The sequence below is a fragment of the Octopus bimaculoides genome, chromosome 1, assembly GCF_001194135.2.
Source record: "Octopus bimaculoides isolate UCB-OBI-ISO-001 chromosome 1, ASM119413v2, whole genome shotgun sequence".
Classification (NCBI taxonomy): domain Eukaryota; kingdom Metazoa; phylum Mollusca; class Cephalopoda; order Octopoda; family Octopodidae; genus Octopus; species Octopus bimaculoides.
Genome location: NC_068981.1, coordinates 154,057,891 through 154,075,838, shown reverse-complemented (window position 1 = coordinate 154,075,838; position 17,948 = coordinate 154,057,891). Strand labels below are relative to the sequence as shown.

Here is a 17,948-nt window from a genome sequence, read left to right as displayed (position 1 = left end):
AATACTCGTTTGCTGACCAAAAGCAACAGACCCAATACTATGGCTGCTATGTATGTTCTCCAATTTCATTATCCAAAGAGCCTCCCAGAAGCCTTTTCAAACCTACCCATCTGAGACTGCCTCTGGAGCTTTGATACCAAAGTCCTATTTTAAAGCATTGAAAACTTTCATATCAATTTTAAATCAAACATTTTTGCTGTTTCAAACAGTACATAAATAGCAAAAAGTGATAGTCATTTTTAATAAATCTCTGAACTCTTGATTATGTTCAAAATTAATTAAATGTATGTAATGTATCTCATTAAAAAAAAAAAAAGGGTCAACTTTAAAAACTGTTCCTAATACTGGTTGAATATTGGTTAAGTTTTCAAAAGAAAATCCTGTATCTGTTGTTATGGAAACTATGTATGCAAAATGCCTATTTCATTTAGTAAATTATCCTATTTCAGTTTCTTTCACATTTTTTTTTTCTCTTTCAGAATATTCTGCAAAGTGATTTGACAATTTCTATCCATTTATCATTTGATGGAACTCATACCTTTCATAACTTTGTAGCACTGCTAATTCTACATAATTTCCAATGCTCTGTTTTTAAATCTATATTAAAACTCGCAATTATAAAGAACTATAGTTAATGTTTTATGATATTTATTTTGGCTCTCTGAATTCTGAGTATAAATTCTATTTAGGTCAACTTAGCCTTTCATCTTTTCAGTACTACAGTTGAATCCTCTTCACCAAACTCAAAAGAATTTATGACCTTATTTAGTAAAGACAATTTAAAGGCACAAAATACATGACACTATAATGCTGCTGCTGTTTTTGTTGTTGTTGTTGATAATGGTGATGGTAGAGGCAGTGGTGGTGGTGGTGGTAGCGACAGCAGTGGCAGTGGTGGTGGTTTTGATTTCCTCACTACACCTGTAAGTACAGTGAAGTTTATACTTTGCCGATGAAACCATAATAAGACTAAAACATGCCTAGGATTGTCTTCTACACTCATTGAAAAAAATGGAAAATATTTAGTGATAAATTTATATCATTTTTAGTTTCTCAGAGTACAAATGATGTACTGATTTGTAGCACACATATTGCAATCCTTCCAACAAGTGTAACTTATGAGGGTCAGCTGAAAAGTTCATAGGCTGACCAAGATATTCTCATGGAATGTGACCAAATGGTGTTTATTTTTCAACATAGCCCCCCTCGCAGTCCACACACTTCTTCCATCAGTATTGCAGTGCTTGGATCCCGTTGGTAAAGAAGCTTTCATCTTGTTGGTCAAAAAAATCAACAGTAGATATCATGTTATGATCAATGACTCTTGTCGCCTTCATGTATTTTCTCTCTTTCAGGTTCTCTTCCTTCTATGTCTTCCACACATACCCTTATGCGGTATGGCCTTGAACCCTCCCTACAAACTTCATCCCTCTTACCACTCTATTCCTCTCTTTCTCACTGACCAGTAACCCTAATCCCTTCCCTTTCCACTGTCTTTTCCATCCTTCCTCAATAGTGTCTACTCTCTAACTCTCTTACTACCACCCTTTCATAACTATACATCTGTTCCTTTCATTGTACTTAGCTCACTCTTATCACCTTGTCTCAAATCATCACACAAACACACACACATATTCTCTCCTTTTTCTCTTTCAGTTCTGTTCTGGGTGCTTTTATCATGGCACCAATCATTATCACCATCATCATCACCACCTCCACTATCATTATCAACATCAACATTTAAGGTATTCTCTCCATGCTAGTGTGATTTAGATGATTCAATAGTCAGAATACTGCATCATGAACCAATGTCCATTTTGGCAACATCAGGCATGGCAGATACTATGATGAAAGCAGATGACATTAAGAAAGTAAATAACATTAATGTCATCTACTGCAAAGTAAATGACATTAAGAAGGGTATTCAGCTATAGTAACCATTCCAAAATATACACTGGGGCACAATTCAGTCCTCCAATACATCAGATCCTGTTGAATAATTTAAGCCAGGTCAAGAAGTGTGGAGGACGAAGTAAAAACAATTGGTCTCTCTTGGCCTGAAATCAAGGAGGTAGCCCAAGATCACATCCACTGGCATGAAATGCCCGCTGCTCTATGCTTCTTACATAGACTAACTAACTATGTCAGCATGCAGAGCAGATATTGATGATGATGATCCTTCATTTTATTGGGCTTGTCAAACAAACAGAAGTAATAACAATATCGAATGAATGAATTAGAGTAGCTTATAAAAGTGCTATTTCTTAAATGAAGGATAATTGAATAGTAAATATTAATAGTGATAAGAAGAAAGCAGAAAAGGAAGGAAGAGAGATTGAATCTAATTAGTTGACTAATTGTCAGCAAGGTTAGAGGTTGTGTTCAGCTGAGGACAAATTATAAGAACAGTGACATTTTTATGTACTGATATATTTAATTATTCATTGAGTGCCAATGGATATCCAAATGTAGGAAGATCATTCGATTCCAAAATATAAAAATCATTATCATTTGCTTGTCACAACTGTTTGTATCTCTTACTGGCTTTCTGCCTATTCAACATTGATTCTGTCTCTCCCTTCCTTTCTCTCTGATGGAGCAACACTAAGGCATACAGGTACTCAGCTAAATGACTAGATACAGTTCACAGTCAATGAAGGAGCCTTTATGCAGTTACTTAAACAACTTAATTCTCCTGGTAGACCCAATCTGTTGCCTGGTTTAACATCACCACCTGATTTTTGTTGCAAGCATTGAGACCAAGTCTCCAATTTGATGATACTATTGTCTCTCCCTTCTTACCATCCATCTTGGAGGTCTTGTAAATGGTCATTGGCACTACTCTTCCCTCCTGGCTAAGGAGAGATGACATAATGTAGGATAAGAAACTTGTCAAACTGGCAATGACTTAGTTTTCTTCTGCTGCTCTGATTGTTATTGCAGAGTTAGTGCTGATGGGGTGATATTATTAGCAAAGGGGCTTTTGTTGTCTTTGCTTGAGGGCAGAAAGTTTTCTGCATAAGTAACACCTAGCTCTCCTGTTTTCAGTCATAACTCTAATACACTACCTGCTTTCTATGTAGAGGAGGTCAGGGATCTTCAGAAATCTTTCAGGTATGAGCAGCATCTTCACTTTTAGCAATCTGTATACATAACCCTTTTGTTACCAACCCAGCTGAAACTGGCTCTGGCTCTGAGTACAAATGTATGCTAGCCAGGCTTTCTTCACCCTAGTTAGGACAGCCACCTTATTCCTTTCTGAGGGCACAATGACCATGCTTTATTTCAAACTGAATTCAGCAGCTAGCTCTTCAGGAATCCCTTGGTGACACTTTATTAATATCGCTGCTGCCTATTTTATTCATACCCTCTTTTCATTGGTGGACACTAATCGTAGCCCTCCAAGTACAGTGGCTGAATTGGTTTGAATCTTGGAGGTATGCAGCCCTCATCTCAGAGCCAGATTCACTCCCTTCAGCACTGAGTCCAATTCAGCCACATTAATGTGATTGCAATCACCCATTTTTCTGAGCTAGGCTGTGTCCTCCACTTCAATGATCCCTATTGCTATGCTTCTAGCATCACACCATGTGGTCTTGTTCTTCAATTTGGGCTTGTACCAGCTTCCTCTTACTGGGTCTTCTGCTCTTACCTTCTCTAGGATCTCCCTCATCATAGCCAGTTGTCTCTCCCACTTTGTTCCCCCAGCTCACCCTGTCTGCTTGCCTCTTGATATAGCTACCCTGCAATTGGATAGTGATCCACCAGTCTCCTACACATCAAGAATAGATGTCATCTGTTCATGCTGGTGCCCAATTCAGAATGTCTTGTCTACAAAGATGTTGCCAACATAGGAATTGGTAGCTTTTTGGCCTTGTCCACCTTTCCCAGTATAGACTTAAGAACCATTGCCATGATCTTTGGTGCTGAATTTAGTCCAAAACCCAGCCAAGTCAAACAATATGTCTGACCCTTATGTCTTACCAGCTGCAACTTCCAAAATTTCTCAGCCACATGTAACTGCAAATATGTCAACTTCAAGTCATTGATTGTGGAAGCCCTCATCATATCTGCATTCTTAGAATGTTTCCTCACAGATGTCAGTAACCTCACCACCCATGTGGCACAATACATAATCATTCAGCTCTTGAAAGTTTTGTACCAGCCTGACCTTGTTTCCACTGGCTGCACCACTGCCATTAGTGGCAGCACTCCACTCTTTACTTCCTCCTCCCAAGGCATTAAAGTACCTTCTTCCACTCCCTCAAACTCATTCCTGTTATCTATCACCAATGTATGGTGATAACAGCTTATCCTATTCCTCAATATTGGGGGGGGGGGAGGTAAGGCTCTCCTTTCCTGTTCCACTCAACTGCTGACAGTCGAACACTGCATGAAAATCCTTGTCTACGATGGTGTATGCAACACATTTCTCTTCAAGGCTCTCCTCATTCTTCTGATGCAAACTCACAGTGCATGTTGCTTTCGCACTACCAAACCCCATATTCACTAATTCTGACACCTCCTAGGAGGTTGATTGTATCCATACCCATCATCATATGGTCGATCACAATATATGTGATACCCATCACCATATGGTCGATCACAATATATTTTAACGATGATGATATAGATAAATACAGATTAAGTAGAACACACAAGGGAACTAGAACTCAATACATGAGTTTATACAAACGTGACTCAAGGGCTGAAAGTTTCGAATATAATATTCATTTGTGTTTCGGTCTTTGGCTTTTCGCAAATGACGTTCAGCAGTCTCATAATTTTCATTTAAAAAAGCAAATAAATAAAAATTGTGTAGACGTAGTGGACCACTGTCTGATTATAAGATTCTGACCGCCTACATTTGTCGTGTCAAAATGTGAGCTCATCGAAATAGCGTAATACTCAAACTTAGTCTTAGCACGTATCTACCTATAAATACTAAGTAATATTGATATCTTTTGTCTAGGCATATAGCCAATCTTTGCAAGAAATGAGACACGGTAGACACAATCGATTGTAGCATATTACTGGCAGTTAGTTTATCAACCAAGGAAGAAACAGACAAGAGTCTAACCCGGTGATTTTTGAACTTGGTACCAAGTAGAAAGAAACTACATGCCGCAACGCATTCGACCTAACGCTCTTCTTTTGCGCAATTCCCACAACCATAATAAATACTGAATACATTTTTAAAGTATATATACATATATATATGCACACACACACATATTAATGTATGTGTGTGTATATATGCACGTATATGTCGTCAAATGACATATTTAGTATGCGGTGATTCCCTACCGGTTTTAAAGGTAGATAACTCTATTTACTCTTCTCTATCATCCTTATTTTCCTCTTCCAGTAGTTTAGTTTGCGGCGTCAAAATTATTTACCACATGAGACTTCACAAGAGTGACTGACAATTGTAAAATAACTAATAGTACTTAACCTAACGCAAACAAACAGAACTCATGTATACGAAGAATCTACCTGTACAGAATGACATTATAACTACTGAAACGCTTTCCCAGGATAAAAAGCGTTTTCTTTCATTTGTAGTGTGTCCGATGGTCAGCCGTTGTTTCTACCCCACATAGCTCAGGGTTGTTTACGAACACGTGACAATCTAGAGTTTAGCTTTTTTAACGTCAAATAATCTCTAATTGTCAGACACAGGAGGAGTCATGTCATGTTGTGTAGTGTCGCTTTGCTCACTAATGATTGATCTTAAATTGTTACAACCCATTTAATTGACTTATTCTTTGCATTTTTTTTTTTTTTTTAGAATTTATAAATTGTCTTTTATTTGAAAACCTGGACACCACTTACATTTCTCCTGAAGAAGAAAACCAGCATCTCTTCTGAATCGTTTCTAAACAAGCACTGGTATTCTGCATATATTCACTCAAGTTTGAAAACCACTTAAATTAGCCAAAATGTCCGAGAAAGAAGATATTAAGAAAAAAATTCGTGCTTTGCTCATCTCATCTCAAAGTGGTGTACCGTTGTTTAATTTTCTGAAGGATTACTATGATATCATCGGTGAACCTCTCAAATTCCGTGATCTTGGATATTTTGATTTGGAAGATTTTCTTTTAGATATGCCAGATGTGGTCGATGTAGTAAAGGCCGCTGATGGACAGACCGTTTTAAAACATGTCACAGCCGACAGTACAAAGCATATTGAAAAATTAGTCGCACGACAAAAAACCGTCACCAAAAAACCACGTGCTAGTAATAACAGTTATAAGACCAACGGGTATTTCCAGTCTGACTGCATCTCACCTAGCCATTCCTCTTATATTCAAAAAAGGAGTCCAGTTTCTCCAACTTTTGCAAACAGATTCCGTCCAAACAACAGCAAACAGTTTCGACTTCCTTCCTTACCAAATTTCATTAAAATTCAAATCCAACAAACTTTAAGGAGTTTTTCTGAGCCAATTAGTGTCCATTCCTTTGATGCTGCTTATAAAGCAAGGTGAGGCAAGAATTTATTCCTTTTAGAATTTGTTTCATTTAGAGTTAATTATAAATTTGATTTGTTATTGATAGTTATGGACGCAATTTTTCCTCTTAGACTTTTGTATGGTTGTTGTAAATTTAAACTTCACAAAACTATCGATGGTGTCAGCAAAAAGCTTTCAAAACCAAAAAAAATAAAAAGCAATGTTTCAAATTTCTAAAATATGTAGCAAATAAATCCTCACTTCATTAACGCACACAAACTTATTTAATTAAAACAAAATATTTTGCCCTTGTGAAACATACTTCATTTCCACAGACTCCTACTTCCTTAATTGTATGACCATGAATATCAAAACAACACTGAACGAATTTCTCTTTATGCTTACTAACTTAGCCAAACAGTCGTTTATATTAACGTGTGTGCATCTATTCGTATGTTTATCTAAACTCTCGGTATAGCTCCCACGTTAGATAGTTAAATATTGTACATGCCTGATTATTTTCTTACTTTCTGTTCTTTTTGTATCAATTAAATACATAATTTAAATGAAAGTCCATGTTGTCAAACTTTGTCATCGAGTCAGATTTTGTTAACAGGTTTTAATTCTTCTCTAATTTTGCTTGCTTTCTTATTTTATGAATTAAGCTTCTTAATTTATTTGCCAATTTTATTCCAATATAATTCTCTGCACATTTTAAGAATAATCACTTGAATCTGATTTGTATGCATAGTTTTGATGAGGCCTATTGATTCAGCTACTTCTCATACTTTTTAACTGTTGCATATTATTTTTACTTAATTCACTTTCAAAATTTCTAGCCGTAAAATTTTTTTTTCAAATTTATATTTTAGTGAATTAAGCTGTTTCCTTTAGGCTTACGTGAAATGTCATATTGTCTGCATGCAAGATATTTATTTTATTGATTGCGACAATTTGAATATTTTTTGAGCTTTCCTATTTTTTTCTTTAAGAAAAGCAGCTAGAAAGTAGGTTATATGTGTATATGATATATACAACTCTAAACCTTACATAATATATACTCTGTGTTTAAAACAGCATCCTACCTCTAACAAGTGTGTCTAATATTCCTCTGTATCTTTCTTTTTATTCACAACTCTCACTCACTCTCTTTGCCCTGCTACCCTATTATCCTCATACTGTTTTGCAGGTTGGATAAAATTACGTGTGGTAGTTTATTTACTGAGTGAAACCTACAAATTTCTTGTTCAACTGGATTGTCTCATAAATTAATGATAACACGTTTGTATGGAATCAGGTGGTAAATAGCCAGTTGAAGTCTATCACTATAGTTCTTCTTACACCTGTGATGCTGTTTTTCTTTTACTGTTGGTATGAATTGATTTTCGTATCGCACATTTGAGATGCGATAGTCTCGAAGTCCTACTGTGAAGCTTATGAGCATTGCACCTTCTACTTACTGAGACCACATCAACACAGATATTTTGGGTAACCCATAGTTTAGCTTCTAAAACAAGAAAACTTTCCATAATGCGTCCGATTTATTTCGCTGTGAACGCGGGAAAATATGCGCCGATGCGTGAAAACACGCCTTTCTCTTAACGCGTTCCCAGTGATCATCTCACCTATTTTAAGTGTTTCAACCGTGACCACCCAATCATGAACGGCGTTCCAAACACGAGTTTTTCTAAAACCTAGATCTTCATTGTTACACCCTATCATCATTTTAAAGGACATACTGAATGTCTGGAAGTACACTGCTTAGAAACAAAGATATGATGGTCAGGGGTGGAGTGTCTTTAATCATAGGTCTACTGAAACAGAACTGACTGGAGCTAAACAACTACTAATCTCAGTTAACGAGGAAACCTCCACGCCGTCGTTCGATCGGCTAGAAACAGCAGCCAAATCATTACTGAAACGCCTTTAATTATCATGTGCGGGCTGAAGGGCAACTCGGAACATTCATGATGTGAATGTTCCGAGTCCTCTCCCCACCCCACCCCCTTTCGCGAGCGCGCATTTTTTTTTATATATTCGTTCAGAGCAAGTTGTTTTACACCTATTACACTATTTTTCTTCTGTTTTTGTGCTCGGGTCAAACGCTTTATGGGCTTCTTTCGTTTTAACCCGCAGAAACGTCAAATGAAAATGCCAATTTATCTCTATTTCTACCACATTGATTGGCTGTATAGAGGATTTCTCGTTAGCTGAAATGAGTTACTTGTTGTTTAGACCCAGGTCAGAGATTCCATATAATGTGCTCAGTGCAAAGAATATACACACAAGAGGTGGGGACTGCAAGCAGGCTAATAGAAAAGCTGACTTTCCTATGTGGCAAGTGCACAAGAAAAGCACCCAGGAAAGAGATTCTTTCAACTGCCTTGTTGGCTTCCAAAAGGTAGTAAATAGTCTCTGTTGCGTAGGTGATCTAATTAACATCATGGGCAGGTGCACTGAAAGCATAGTAACCAGAGTATGAACCTGTCAGAAAAAATTCCCCGGAGCTACTATCTCTGTTGGCAACGAAGAGCCCCTCCCTCTGTGAAAGGGCTGACTGTATGATGCTTGTATGTGAAATGCAATGCCATAATGTAATGGAAATATGGGCTTTGAATGCAGGGGATTTGTGAAGACTTGAAAGAAATAAAGCAAGTATGCTTTGCTAGATATATAATGTTAACATGCATGAACAACTGAGTATAAATGACATAGGAGAACGACTATATAATACGGATTAGACATAGTATATAAGAAAGAAACTGCATTGGTATGAGTATGTGATGCATATGAATGACAACAGCTGTATAAAAAGGTGCAGAGCACTCAAAGAGGATGGTACCTGTGCAAGAGGAAGATCTACAAAGACATGCGACAAAATGGTGAAAACTGATCTCACTCATGGTGTTGAATTTCACAAAATAGATGACAAGGAATCATAACAGGTGACACAATGGTGTTGGAGAAAGCTGCCTCTTGTGCAGTCAAGGCTGAAAGAATGCTAAAACAAGTTGTGAAGGTGGCTGGGATGTTGTCACTGCATTGCGATCCTCTGCCTCCCTACTGCCTTTATGTTAGCCTCTTGCCTCTTTTACTCTCACTGTTCTCATTACATTCATCCATTCTTCCTCTGTCCCATCTCTCTTTCCCCACATTGACCCCCATGGCTTCTCTTCTTCCTCTCTCTTTCTGAATTCCTCTGCCTCCATGGATGCCATTTCTCTTTCAAGCACCCATTTCACCCACCCCAGAGCACTAGATCCCCCTACTCATCCACTCTTCCATACAACAATACATCTGTTACTCTCATTATACTTCAACTTCTTTCAACATCTTGCTTAAACTCACTACCCTCTTATTTACCTATCAGTTATGGGAGCTCTTTAATCTTGTGAGTTATGAGGGGGGGGGGTTCATTTAGTGCTCATGCCCTCAAAATAGCATCCAGTGACTGGTGAACTGAACAGGATTGAGTGGATCCTTCAATCTTGCAAAGAGCCTTGACAACTTTTCTTGTGCTGTTACCAGTGAAAAATTCACCATTATCCTCTGTAAATTGATTTGTGTTATGCAAAGCATCCATGTATAGAAATCATGTGGAAACTGATACTTGTGTAAGATGTTTTCTCCCAACCCTTTGGATCATGTTGGTCTGTCTTTGGAGACCCATAGTATGTCACCATCATCTTCAGTTTGCATTCATCTTACAGGATCTTACCACTCATTCTGGTCCTTAGTTTTCTAGCACACTCTGCAATACAGCATGAAAAGTAGATGATGCAAAAGATAAAGAGGAGGGAGGATGATGATGATGATGATGATGATGTGTGTATGTGCTTGCATGCCCACATGCATGTTTACCTCTCACTGCTTGACAACTAGTGATGATTTGTTTATGTCTTTGTAACTTAATTGTTCCATATAGAAGAATTAAAAGATTATATGCTTAAAAATACCGGAGTTGACTGACTAAACCTTTCAGTAAACCTGCAGTCCATTGACTGAAAACAAGAGAATAAGAGTTTGTTTCTTTGGCATTTATTTTAAGTTTTTCTTTCTTTTTTTTTTTTTTCCTTTTCCAGAATTCAAACCAGTCACCAACAAAGTAGCTTAAGTCTTTTGTTTAACCCTTTAGCATTCAGATTTTTTTGTCAAATGTAATGCATATTTATTCACATTGCTTTAATTAATCAAGCATTATCTTGTTGATTCAGCATTCCAATGGTGTGCTTGTATATTTTTAGAATGACATTGTTGGGGTTAGATCTGGTTGTTTTGAACATAAAACTGGTAGAAATATTTTGGCCTGATTAAATAGCCAAATTAAATGCTAAAAGGTTGTGTCAGTCTGGAACAATATATAAAATGTTGGTTTTTTTTTGTTTTTGGTGTAGTTTTAATGTTTTTTGAGCCATTCACCTTTTCTCTGAGCTGGCTACCCAATATAAGGTTCAGGGAGATTTCTACATAATTTTTATTGATTCTTTATGTCAGGGGTTTTCAAACTTTTTGACTTGCGGACCCCTTTATATTTCAGGCTTTACATTAGGGACCCCCTTATAAACGCTTATGAAATTTATACATAAATATTTGCTTAAAATAACATATTTTTACATTTATTTATTTAACAGTATTTAACAAATAGGTTTATTGTCAATTAAGAGATTTCGATTAAAAAACATATATAAAATCAAATTGCCCACAAAAAGTATTTGCTGTCCACGGACCCCCTGTGGTCCGCGGACCACAGTTTGAAAACCTCTGCCTTATGTGATAGATTGCATTCCTCAGAGTACAACTGATATGCTGATTTGTAGCAGACAATGCAATCCTTCCATGAAATGTAACTTAAAGTAATTGGCAAAAGGCATCACAAAGCCTGCAGCATAATTTGGTTCAACTAGAGATCGTTTTTTATAACACTTGCATATATAGTAATACTATGAAAAAATAAAGCCGGTGTAGGTGTGGCTACGTGGTAAGAAGCTTACTTTCCAACCACATGGTTTTGGGTTCATTCCCAATGAGTGGTACCTTGGGCAAGTGCCTCAGGCCAATCAAAGCCTTGTGAGTGGATTTGCCAGACAGAAACTGAAAGAAGCCCATCGTATATTTATGTGTGTGTGTGTGTCTGTCTGTCCTCCCACCATTGCTTGACAACTGATGGTGGTGTATTTATTGTCCCTGTAACTTAGTGGTTCGGCAAATGAGATTGATAGAATAAGTATCAGGCTTACAAAGAATAAGTCCTGTGGTCAATTTCTTAGACTAAAATCCTTTAAGGTGGTGCAGCATGACCACAGTCAAAATGACTGAAACATGTAAAAGAACAAAAAAAATTCAGTACAACAGTGAATCATTGATTATATAATGCCAAAACCACTGGTTTACGAGAAGGCTAATGGCTCTGTGGGTTAGAAGCTTGCTTCCCAACCATGTGGTTTCAGGTTCAAATGTCTTCTATTATAAGCCTTGGGCTAACCAACTCTTTGTGAGAGAATTTAGTGGGCTGAAATTAAGTCCATTTTGTGTGTGTTTGTGAAAATGTTCCTGTCTCTTAGCTGGGCTTGGTTGTGTGGTTACAAACTTCAGAACCAAGTGCTTTCAGTGTCTTCTATAACTTCTGGTTGACCAATACCTTGTAAGTGAAATTTAGGAGATAGAGACTGTACAAAAGCTTAATATATATGTACATACAGGTGTATGTCAGTTTACATACAGGTGTATATCTCTTTATGTTAACACTATTTGAATAAAGGTTTGTTTAGGTTTCCTGTAAACAGACTCCATAGCTCTTTCATGTGAAGACCAGTGGAATAAAAATTCCTTTCTTGGAAAGCAAGTGTAGATTGGCAACAAGAATAAGTCTCATAAAATGCATGCCAGCATAGAGAAAGCAGATGTAATAACAATGAGACAAGCACTTTTTACTTTGTGGAGCATTGTTTGTAAATGGTAACTTATTTTGAAAATGATATAAGGCACAAGTGTGGCTGTGTGGAAAGAAGCTTGCTTCCTAACCACGTGGTCCTGAGTTCAGTCCTACTGTGTGGCTCCTTGGACAAGTGTCTCGTATTATAGTGTTGGGCAGCCCAAAGCCTTGTAAGTGGATTTGGTAGACGGAAACTGGAAGAAGCCCATTATACATGTGTGAGTGTGTGTCTGTGTTTGTCTCCCACCACTGCTTGACAACCTGTAACTGAGCAGGAGAACTGATAGAATATGTACCAGGCTTTAAAAAAGAAATAGGTACTGCAGTCAATTCATTTTACTAAAATTTCTTGAATGGTGCTCCAGCATGGCTGCAGTCTAATGACTGAAACAAATAAAAGATGTTCTCCATAATTGCTTCAATTTTTTTAACTATCTTTTACAGGTTTGGTGCTTCTTTAAACTACGAGAAATGTGGATTTTGTTCACTGGATGCAGTTTTACAATCTATTCCTGAAATGGTGATGGGAATCTTACAAAGGAATGGTCAATATCACTATAAATTGCTGAAACCTCCCTATAATATGGACTACAGAAATGGTTCACCCTACTCCCCACAAGATAACTTTATTTCACCTTCAAATACATACCATCAGCCATATTCACTAAAAAATTTGGGTTTTAAGACTTCCATACAAAGACCTGTACCATTATTACAGGTATCAACATCATACTCTTTAATGCATAGTCAACCATTCTATGCTGCCTTTGGTAGTCCTAACTCTCAAAGTAGACATTCCTATTCAAATGCTTCCACTTATGATGACAAAATACATAAAGGTAAGATGCCATTTCTTTTCTTTTTTTTTTTTTTTTTCAGTTGGATCTATTTTGCTCTGTGCCATTAGAAAGTTATAAAGACCTTCCAAAGTAAATATTGCATTGCAGATTTAATTCATTGTCCAGTTTAGTACCACTAGAGGCCACTTTCTTTGCAGGCAATCAAGGCCAGGTCTTTGGTCTGAGCAAAATTTCATTAGTTTTAGAGGTCCTGCTCTTCCTCTAAGTAATTTAAAGCAATGTAAATATGTTTATTTTGTAAAAACAGTAATTGTATTATTTCTCTCAGTAATTTGTCTTGTTTTCACATTTGTATATGGTAGAGGTATTGTTCATTAGATCGATCCCAGTTAAAGGGATTTGAAGTCAACATCCAGGGATAATATTTAATACTGGAAGCTCTACAGTTTCTGCTGCTTAATTATTTTCATAATTGCTATGGGTGCAGGAGACATATGTATCTCTATGTATGGAAAAGTTAAGATGTTTGCTTTGTAACCATGTGGCTCCAAGTTTGATCTTATTGTGAAGTACCTTGGGCAAGTGTCTTCTACCATAACCCTTGTGAATGGAATGTTGTTGATGGAAACTCTTGGAGATCCATAGTATGTCACCATCATCCTCAGTTTACATCCATCTAGGATTTTACCGCTCATTGTGGTCCTTAGTTTTCTATCACACTCTGCAATACAGATAACCTCCCAACTTTCTTCATGTTTTTCGGTGAGTGAGGTACCATTCTCCTCACTAACCACAGTGTGCATTTTACTAAGCCAATGCCACCTGATTGGACTAAAGACTTACCTCTACTCTGTAACATTTTTTATTTGCAGTTACTATTCTCTTCAATGGTTTACCTATGATGAACTTTATGCAATTCACATTTCCTTTGATCCTTTACTGTTTTTTTTTTGGCGGGGGGGGGGGCTTGGCTTTTATATTCATGTGTATTTGTGTGTATTTTTCAGCAAAAGGTTTAAATATTGGCAAGAGAACTGGAAAACCATTACTTTATGAACAAAGTCACTTTAGACATTTGTTTTGCATCAAGTTACAAATACTCCTTTGTTAACCATTTAGCATTCAAATTTCTGTCATATGTAATGCTTATTTATTTATTCATAGTTTGATTTATTCTTGCATTATCTCGTTTTGAGATTGCAATGATGTGATTGTTTATTTTTAAGATAACATTGTAGGGTAGATGTGAGAGGCTAGGTCCAGCAAGTTTGAATATAAAACAGGAAGATTATTTAGGCTGGATATGGCTGGTTTAAATGCTAAAGGGTTAATCTTGTCATTAGAAATACAGTAAACTAGTGATCAATTGGCTCATTGAAAACATGCAACCAGTAATGATATCATTCATCATTTGTAATATAAAGTAAATAAATGAGGCTTGTTTTATACCATTTAAATTGTGTAATGCAATTTATGGACAATATCATTCTTGGTTACAGATCACCAGTGGATTGGTCACTAATTCATTGCATTTATGATGGTTAGTGTGATAAGGGAGTATTTGTAGCTCAGTACAAAACAACGCATTCAAAGAGCACCAGGTTTTTGGTTCTCTTGCTGATGTTTGCATCCTTCACTGTTATACATTTCCAAAAGATATACAAATGATATGCATGTCATGTATGTTCATTAAATGTCTGTCTTTCTATGCTAGCATGCATTAGATATAGAGTTATTTAATTCTTTAGCTTTCACATTACTTTTTCAAATGTAATGCTTATTTATTTACAGTGTTTTGAATTAATCCCACGTCGTCTTGTAGTTTTGAGATTTTGATGTTGTGATTGTTTATTTTTAGAATGATACTGTAGGGTAAGTGTGAGAGGCCAGCTTGAACATGAAACAGATAAAATATTTTGGTTGGATGTGGCTGCTTTAAATGCTAAGAGTTTAAGGCAAAAGTTTTGCAGCTGAATGTGCTTCTTGTTTCCAGCTCTCACCTGTTTACAAGTAAAATGGTTTTTATCGGGGTAACTGGTCATATTGTCAAGGAGTGTGAACATGGTCACCATTTTGCTCAAGTGGTGATGAGTGGACTGTCAGCATTCACATGCATGTGCATAAACATATACTACGGGCTTCTTGCAGTTTCTGTCTTCCAAATTCACTTGCAAGGCATTAGTTGGCCCAGTGTTATAGTAAAAGACAACTCATTAAGATGCTATGCAGTGGGACTGTGCCAAAAACAAACCAGTTTTACAACACATTTAACCACACAGCTATGTCTAGCTTTTTAGTGAACTTCTTAACCACACTGTATGTGTATTGGTATGTGTTTGTTTAACATTCATTTTTCTATGCTAGCATGAGTTTGTGTTGAGAGGTATTTGTGTTAGGATTTTATAGTTTGATGCACTTTTTGTCACTAACCTTTCTGTCTTTCAAGCAAGTGATTCTTTTTTATTCCACTTCAAAAAGTGCACAGTCACCAATCATGTTAACATCACCATCACAAGGAATATGAATTTTCACATATACATGCATACATTCAATTGCAGGCATGGCCATAATGGTGTAGTGTGTTAATGCATATGTATGTATGCACACACACACATATATATATATATATGTGGCTGTGTAGTAAGAAGCTTACTTCCCAACCACATGGTTCCAAGTTTAGTCCTACTGCATGGCATCTTGGGCAAATATCTTCTTACCCAATGACCAACCAGTCTTGTGGGTGGATTTGGTAGATGGAGACTGAAAGCAGCCTGTCGTATGTGTATATATATATTTCTATATATATATACACACACACACACACTAGCAGAAATACCCAGTGTTTCCCAGGTTAAAGAAAATAATGAAATTTAAAAACACTGTCTAGATTATGCAGGTGTCTCTCCAGGCCACTTCCTTGCTTTACAATGTATGCACTCAGTTATCATTGCACCATTGGAAACACTAGTGTCATCTGCATAATGAACTGCTGGATCATAATCAAAAGCTACTTCATAGAAGTTGCTCCTCTGAGCTGTTGCAACTGCTCTTCGTTTTGCAGTGGAAACCCTATTCCTTGTCAGCCGTGCATACCTCTGTTCATCACTTTGAGATGCTCTGGCTTCTGTAGTGCACAGTTTGTTCGTTTCTTGGTGTGCTTCCCTTTCTGCAGTTGTGTCTCTTTCCTTGAACAGAGACATTCTTTTGGCTGACCTTAACATTGTAGACAAATTTGACACTTTCCTTCTAGGCAAGGTTATATACGTATACAGAAATACCGAGATGCAGAAGATAGTAAACAATGAAAATAAGTTGGTTAACGGAAATTATGTTTCTTAATATGACGGGCAGAAAGTAAATAAGAAATTTTTACGGAACATAAAGAATTGTGCATTGAAGTGAAATTTGTCACTCAGTGAATCAAAGAACCAGTATCGAAGGAACCAGCGAAAAACCGTTGACAACAGAAAAACAGGATCTAGTTAAATTGATTCACAAAATCAGCCTCTACTTTATCTTGTAAATTAATGAATCTGATGTTATTTGGAATTGGGGAAAATTTGGGTAATTTTAGCCAATCAATAGACAGCGAGGTATTAACAGCTTGTTACCATGACAACGGCACGTTGTGATTTACTTCACCCACGTGTTTTGTTTTAATAAAAATTCATATTTATCAATTAGAATTTTATTGTAGATATTTTTCGTCAATTATCTTGATATTTTACATATTATTCATATATATTTCAAGAAGTTTTTCTGTATTTACATTCGTTGCAACGAATGCATTTCAGTTTAAACTCAGGTCAGGCCAGAATGAGCCATTCTGTATTTTTATTGAAGATGTAGGACATTATTTAATGTGTCCTTCATTTTTAAAATGTTAGAGCATAGTGTGAAGGAGATTTGGCTGTTATTTCTAGCAAATTGAACAACCACACAGATTACCTCATTGGCTCATTTGCTGATGTGCATAAATAAACAAAAACTAAAGGAAATGGATCTTCATCTGTTTCTAGGATATTTCCAGTTGTATGATCAACTGAACTGGTTACACATTCAACTGGTACTTATTTTATCAACCCTCAAAGGATGAAGTCAACCTAGGTGGAATTTGAACTCAGAATGTAATGCATTTTGCCCAGGTGGAGTGGTAGTGGTGGACATTAGAGGGATCATAAGAAGAGAAGAGGCAAGTGGGATGGAATGTTTGAGAGGAGATGCTGGTGATATAAATGACAGGCTTCTGCACACTTTCCATTTATCAGTTTCTTCTCATAGGTATTGGTCAACCCAGGGCTACTTTAGAAGACAGATGCTGCACAGAGGGATTGAACTCAGACCTATGTCATTGCAAAGCAAGCTTCTTAACCACACAGCCATGCCTGCATACATGTACTTGCTTCAGTTTTATTTTAGACAAGAAATAAATTGGTTGAAGTTTCTAGTTTTGTTGTTAACCCTTTTGATATCAACCAGCTTGATACTGCTCTGGTTCTGTAATAAAAAAAATTCAGTTTAAATCTAAATGAATATATTCCATCATGATATCATCATCATCATCATCATCATCATCGTTTAACGTCCGCTTTCCATGCTAGCATGGGTTGGACGATTTGACTGAGGACTGGTGAAACCGGATGGCAACACCAGGCTCCAGTCCGATTTGGCAGAGTTTCTACAGCTGGATGCCCTTCCTAACGCCAACCACTCAGAGAGTGTAGTGGGTGCTTTTACGTGTCACCCGCACGAAAACGGCCACGC

The 17,948-nt window shown here is 36.9% G+C and overlaps 1 protein-coding gene across 11 annotated transcripts in view; it reads left to right on the top strand.

Moving 5' to 3' along the window:
• The window catches only part of LOC106868430 (tudor domain-containing protein 5), a 90,170-nt gene that overhangs the window by 25,381 nt on the left and 46,841 nt on the right, over positions 1–17,948 (top strand). For 5 of the 11 annotated variants that reach the window (XM_014913684.2, XM_014913683.2, XM_014913682.2 and 2 more), the window contains exons 1-2: positions 5,340–6,484; positions 12,829–13,223. In XM_014913684.2, the coding sequence (XP_014769170.1) occupies positions 5,943–6,484; positions 12,829–13,223 (937 nt within the window). In that variant the 5' untranslated portion in view covers positions 5,340–5,942. Of the gene's footprint in view, positions 1–5,339; positions 6,485–9,284; positions 9,398–12,828; positions 13,224–17,948 lie in introns of those variants that run through there. The other 6 variants (XM_052971656.1, XM_052971664.1, XM_014913680.2 and 3 more) reach the window with 3 other exon arrangements.